At 51.0% G+C, this 6505-nt stretch overlaps 1 protein-coding gene across 1 annotated transcript; it reads left to right on the top strand.

Annotated features, from left to right (window-relative positions):
• The first annotated feature begins 3487 nt into the window (after positions 1-3487).
• Positions 3488-4397, top strand: LOC123057623 (17.9 kDa heat shock protein 2). Its single transcript, XM_044480552.1, has one exon. The coding sequence runs from the start codon at positions 3588-3590 to the stop codon at positions 4080-4082; it is 495 nt and encodes a 164-aa protein (XP_044336487.1). The 5' UTR covers positions 3488-3587; the 3' UTR covers positions 4083-4397.
• Positions 4398-6505: the final 2108 nt, after the last annotated feature.

Here is a 6505-nt window from a genome sequence, read left to right as displayed (position 1 = left end):
TCCTTTGGAAACATATCCTTTATCATTACCAGCAACTTTCCAAATCCCTTGTCAGATGCACCATTCTCTGCCTTCCATTGCAGCAATTCCAGTGTGGTGCCCAGCTTTTTCTTGTCACCTACGCAATTCGGGTACAACATTTTTTTGTGATCCTCTAACATCCGCTGCAACTTCTTCTTCTCCAAATCACTTGCACAGTTTCTCTTTGCATCGGCAATGGCCCGACCTAGATCATCAACGGGCTCATCTGATGCCTCTTCTTCAGCTTCTTCCCGCATTGCCGGCTCAGCTTCTTCCCGCATTACCGACTCAGCTTCTTCCCCCATTGTTGTATCATCGTATTCAGGGAACCCATGGCCAGGATAGCTGTCGTCGTCCTCTTCTTCTTCATTGTCTTCCATCATAACCCCTCTTTCTCCGTGCTTGGTCCAAACATTATAGTGGGGCATGAAACCGGACTTAAACAGGTGGACATGAATGGTTCTTGACGTAGAGTAATTGTGACCATTCTTATAGCCAGCACATGGACAAGGCATAAAACCATCTGCCCGCTTGTTTGCCTCAGCCGCAAGCAGAAAAGTATGCACGCCCTCAACGAACTGGGGAGAGCATCGGTCATCGTACATTCATTGCCGGCTCATCTTCATTACACAACACCGTATAGACCAAATTAATACAAGTTCATACATAAAGTTCATACAACACTTAAATGCAACAAACAAATAACTCTCTAGCTAAAGAATTTAAATGCAACAACAAATGCGATCAAGATCGCAACTAAGGTAACAATGGATCCAACAGCATAATGATACCAAGCCTCACTATCGACGGCATATTTTCTAATCTTTCTCATCTTCAAGCGCATTTTCTCCATCTTGATCTTGTGATCATCGACGACATCGGCAACATGCAACTCCAATTCCATCTTCTCCCCCTCAATTCTTTTCATTTTTTCATGTACTCGTTTTCTCTTTCAACTAAATTTAACCTCTCGATAATAGGGTCGGTTGGAATTTCCGGTTCACATACCTCCTAGAAAAAATTTCTATGTCAACTTGATGGGCATAATTTTTCATAAACACGAAATGCAACTAGTTTTAAAAGAGAATATATATACCACATCCGAATCATAACAAGGACGAGGGCCGACGGGGACGGATATCAAAACCATGGCACTATATGTATAACAAACAACGTACGGGTAAGATAATTATACGAGTAACTATATATCCAAATCACACAAACATCAATTTTTATATAAAATTTCATGAACAAGAGGCTCACCACAAGGTGGTGCCGGCGACGGGACGGTGCGGGCAATTGACGGTGGTTACGACGGAGATTTAGAAGGCACTAAGTAAACCACACCTACATATGCAAACTAAGTGTTATTTTTGACCTCAAATTGTATATAAATCAAATACTAGCACACACATATATATATCCTCCCAAATTACTAAACTCAAAAATCAATCACTATATAAAGCATTGCACGAGCTAATCTAGCAATGAGAGATGAAAGGACAAAGTTGCTAACCTTTGTGATGATTTGAATGGATGGGGGCCTTCAAATCTTGACAAATTTTGGACAAAATGTGTGATGAGCTTGAGAGGAAGAGGGGAAAAATAGAGAGGAGAGGGGAAAGGGGAAGAACAGAGCGAGCTCGGGTGGACGAAGGGTCTATGTAGGACGACCTTTAGTACCGGTTCGTGCCAAGAACCGGTACTAAAGGGGCTGGAGGGGCCCAGGTCTGACAACATCCTGTCACCACTCTCATTAGTACCGGTTCGTGGCACGAACCGGTGCTAAAGGTTCGCCACGAACCGATACTAATGAAAACGGCCCGGCTAGCCGTTGGAACCGGCACTAATGTATACATTAGTGCCGGCTCAAATACAAACCGGCACTAATGTGCTTCACGTTTGACCCTTTTTCTACTAGTGTGATGCGGCGGCGCGGGCGGCCGCAGAGGAGGAAGCTATCGGCGCCCGTATTGTGAAGAAACGGCAGCGGAAGAACACGCGCGCCCTTGTCCGAGAGTAGAACCGGGCTGTCCGTGCCATGGCCGGACTGCCATCGAAGGAGGAGAAGGCGGACAGTGATGGCGAAGATAGCTCCGGCGACGAGCAGATCCAGCTCGATCCGTATTGCGTCTTCGACTGGTGCTTTCGCGAGAAGGATGACAAGGGCGTCTGGAAGGGCCAGAGCAGCCGTGGATAAACTCCACCATAGCCAAACGTGTCAAATTTTGGTGGTCCGATGGTATATTTAATTAATAGTGATTGAGTAGCCGAACGATGTGTGTGCATCGACGTAGTTGCATGAGTTTGTATAAATCTGAGAAATGATAATTGAGATGTCCAAATGTGAATTATATTATTTGGGGGAAGCCTGGACAATGCCATGACCGCGGAGACGGGCGCCTGAGAGGCCGGATTAGTCCGGCTGTAGATTAGGAAAGTGCTCGAGAGTCTATGGATTGGACTATATTTTGACTGCAACTCTCTAGTACTTCAGCAGACACGTCCCCCAGTCAAACTCAACGTCTAATCACACAGCTGCTGAGCAAGTGAACTCATGCGACAACAAGGTTGAAAAATGGAAATCTGGTGACGCAGAGGCTTTGGTACGGCGCAGAGAGTTAATGAAAAGCTTCCTTTTCCAAATCACAAATTAATTAACAAGAACGTCGACGAGTCACCTACACCTCCACGGTAAGAAAAAATGATTAAGCCCCTGTGACGACCTGTCCATGTAACATTGTCCCTAGCCAAAGGCTAGAATCTTGCGTAGAACCACTAAGCAATACGCAGAGCACACCAAGAAGTACAACTGTTGAGCCATCGTTACCTCAACGTCGATCGAGATTACAACAGAGGCTGATCAATTAAGGGTACTATACATACGTGGCCGTCCTCGGAGACGAATCGATCTGCTTGTCGATGACACACCAACAACGTGTGAGTGAGTGAGAAAGAGTGTGAACGGATTACACGTCCAGGCCATAACTCGACGACGTCGACCGCGCGAGCGACACGTTGCCCCACACCCGTGACGAGTCATGCGCACGGCGGCTAGCTCCCGATCGGTCGCGAAGCTAGCTAGCGAGGTGACGAGGATATGCCAACAAATGGTCCGGAAAAGTTGTGCACGGGAGGGACCGTTTGTAACCCATTTTTTGTTGCTTCACGTGCGAATTTTTTTTTGCGTAAAATGGCGCTGTAAAGTGTTTTTGGATAGTTTTTAATGTGTTTTTTAGGTGCATCGGGTCTGCTTTCACCGTTGCTCGATTTCTCGTGTGTGCTTTCGTGATCGTCCCCATATGAGTCCATGCACAAAGCAACGAAATTGACCCCTTCACACCACTGGCGCAAGCAGCAAGGACAACTCAAGCTACAGAGACAGGTGCAGCTCCGCAGGAAGGCGCAAGGCAGCAAGTAGGTAGCTGGTGTCTATGCTTTCGTCGTCCATAAATATCCGGGGCCTCGCCATTAGCCAGCTCCAAGCAAGCACTCAGAGATACCTATTTTCCAAGCTAGCATTTCGTACACACATAGGTACACATATTTCCAAGCTAAACGAGAGGATGTCGTTGGTGAGGTTCTTCGACACGCTGGCCCTGGACTCGTGGAACCCCTTCGGCAGCATCTTCTGCACCACGGCGTCCAGCGGCACCGACGCCTGGCTGGCCAGCGACACCACGGCCTTCGCCGACACCTACATCGAAAGCCGGGAGACGGCGGAGGCCTACGTGTTCAGCGCCAGGCTCCCCGCCGGGGTCACCAAGGAGGAGGTCAAGGTGGAGGTGGAGGAGGACGGCAAGGTGCTGGTCATCGCCGGCGAGCGGTGCCTGCGGAGGGAGGCCAAGAGCGAGATGCGCCACCACGTCGAGCGCAGCAGCGCCACCTTCTTCGGCAGGTTCTACCTCCCCGACGACGCCGCGTTGGGCCAGGTCAGGGCCTCCATGGACGACGGCGGTGCGCAGCTCACCGTCACCGTGCCCAGGGTCGGCGCCGCCGTCCCCGTGAGCATGCCCGAGCCGGCAGTGGCCATCGAGGTCGTCGAGGCCTGCCCGTGCTGATCGCGATCGATCGACCCCGGTGCCCACTCGGGCAGACGTACACGCAGTAAGCTGGTGCTCGTAAAAAAAATGATCTGCTCGATCGGTCCGCAGAGTGTGGTTTAGTTTTGATGCCACAAATCGTGGCGCTTGGTGTACGTAACTACGTACGTCCGTCGGTCTGTTGCTTTGCTGTATTATGAATGTGAGCTGCATGCCTGTAATATGCATGCATATTTGCTTGTACTATTACTTGTCAGTTCTGGTGTTCACGGGCAAGTTAATGAAGTGTTCCCAGACAAATTAATGAAGAGCAAGCTTGAATCATTGTCGTAATACTCGATATTTAACTGTAATTTTAGTCATTATAAACATGAGACCTCCGATTTTTTTTATTTCAACCGAATCGTCTCATCTGAGCCGCTGGATTCTATTGTGCTCTTCTTCTTCTCAAGCGCGATGCCCCCCGCCCCCCACCACCAAAGGCCGACGGGCCCTGTCTTGCCCTGCCTCCACGCCGCCTTCATTGTGTTGCCACGTCCCAACCACCCCTCTAAGCCTCACCATCTCCGATAAAAGACCATATACAAAGGTTAAGGGATCGGTCAGAGATGATCTAAGCCTCACTGTCTCCAGTGCCGACAACCGCTCCTGAATACACCTATCATCAGCTCGTCCTCGCTAGCTACATACATATCCCCAAGCTAGCTAGGTAAACGAGAGGATGTCATGGCTGAACTATATGCATGCATATGGGCACGTACAGGGACGACAAGCTTGTTTCTATACTGCGTGTGCGTACATCTGGGGAAGGTAGACCTAGGGAACGACCAATACGTGTACGAGCACTCCTCTCCCTCGATTTCTTTGGCCAGTACACAAGCGCGTACGAGCACTGTAGCATCCGACGTGGCATATATAGCCCAGGGTTGGCCCTGTGGTTCGCAGTTGAAGAGTGTATTATCATTTCAGCTGATAAATTCCAGTGGAGTAAACTAGGTCAATCTAGACGGACACCCTCCCGCGACCCCCGCGTCGCCTCCCCTGGCGGTGGTGGTGGGGGAAACCTAGCTCGTGCCTCCGTGCCCCCCTCCCACCCCACCCTTCATCCTTGCCGTCACCAGAGGAGCGGCCAACACCTCTGTTGTTGTTGGAGCCAGATTTCGAGGGATGGTGCCGGGGCATCTTGGCCGGGGCGATCTGGCCTTGGGGCACCGCAGTGGTGTTCTTCCTCCCCCGGGCTGCCGTCATGGCTCCAGGGTGGATTTTCGACGGTTGCCTAGCGGCGTTCGCCCTTACAATGCGCTGGCCGGAGCATCCCCTGCTGACTTCTTAGCTTCCCTACCACATCCCAACCCTAGCTGATATCCTCGGCACCTTGCTCCCACTCCCCTGTATAGTGGGCTTGCGAGACTTTTGTAACCATGTAACTTGTACATATTTCTATTTTAATACAAATGTAGTAAGGGACCTCCACTATTGTTTTACTGTAAAAAAATGCATTGGCCGGGAGCATGGCAGGCTAGCGCTCCCTTCGCCCTCCTACTTGCAGGTGCGGCTTCAACACTAGCGGTCATGGACCTGCGTCCCTCCTATGTCCATGGCTATCCAGAGCGGCTCCAGATCTGGTGCTCACCGTGTTGGAGTTGCGTCTTCTTCCGGCTCCTCCGGCTTGTCAATATCTCGGCAGGTCTGCATCCACCCCTTGCAGGTTCCCTTTGTTGGCCGGTATCCACTCCGGTGTGGCTTCAACTCCGGCGTGCTCCTGGAGCTGCGCCCCCCTTCTAGCTCCTTTGGCTCATCGGGTGTCCCTGCAGCTCCGATCCCGGCAGTCCATATCTGCGCCCCTCTTCGGTCATCGTCGCCCCCACTCCTTGCCTCCGTCATCGATCCGTCCACCTCCATGCCCCATCCGCCCTTCCGTCCATTCTGTAGCTCGTTCTTCCGGTAGCTCCCCTTCCTATGGTGGTGGTTCCGGCCTACAGCCAGACTTCCTCATCTTTGAGTTCCGCTCTGACGACCTGGGATTGCGTAGACTTGGCCAAGGCGAAATCTCGACCTTTTGATGGTGGCAGTGGTGACACATACGGGTGTCGCTTCCTTCCTGAAGGAGCTGTCATGGCTGCTATCTCTGCCCCTCTTCGAGCCTTAGGTGAAACCCTAGGTCTGACTTTTCGGGTCGGACGGCGACGGCGCCTCGGCGCCGTTCTCCTTCATGAAGGTGTCGTTTTGTTTGCTCGCGGCGTCCTCGGCGGTGGATTTAGATATGTCGGTCGTCTTGTTGGTTTGGGTTGCGTCCCAGGGCGACGAGTTTAGCCATGTTTTTTTTCTTTTTTTTGGGCTGAGCATCCCATGTTTCTCTGCTTCGGGCGCTATGCTCATGCCTCCTGCGTTCGTGTCATGTGTTGTACCATCCGTTGTACTCTTTCTTAACTTCTTCTATC

The sequence above is a fragment of the Triticum aestivum genome, chromosome 3A, assembly GCF_018294505.1.
Source record: "Triticum aestivum cultivar Chinese Spring chromosome 3A, IWGSC CS RefSeq v2.1, whole genome shotgun sequence".
In the NCBI taxonomy this organism is placed as follows: Eukaryota; Viridiplantae; Streptophyta; class Magnoliopsida; order Poales; family Poaceae; genus Triticum; species Triticum aestivum.
Note: the sequence above shows the minus strand (reverse complement) of the source record. Positions and strands in the feature narration are given on the sequence as shown.

What these genes read in the sequence shown, in the direction of transcription:
- LOC123057623 (XM_044480552.1), top strand. Translation starts at nt 3,588, where the DNA reads ATGTCGTTGGTGAGGTTCTTCGACACGCTGGCCCTGGACTCGTGGAAC.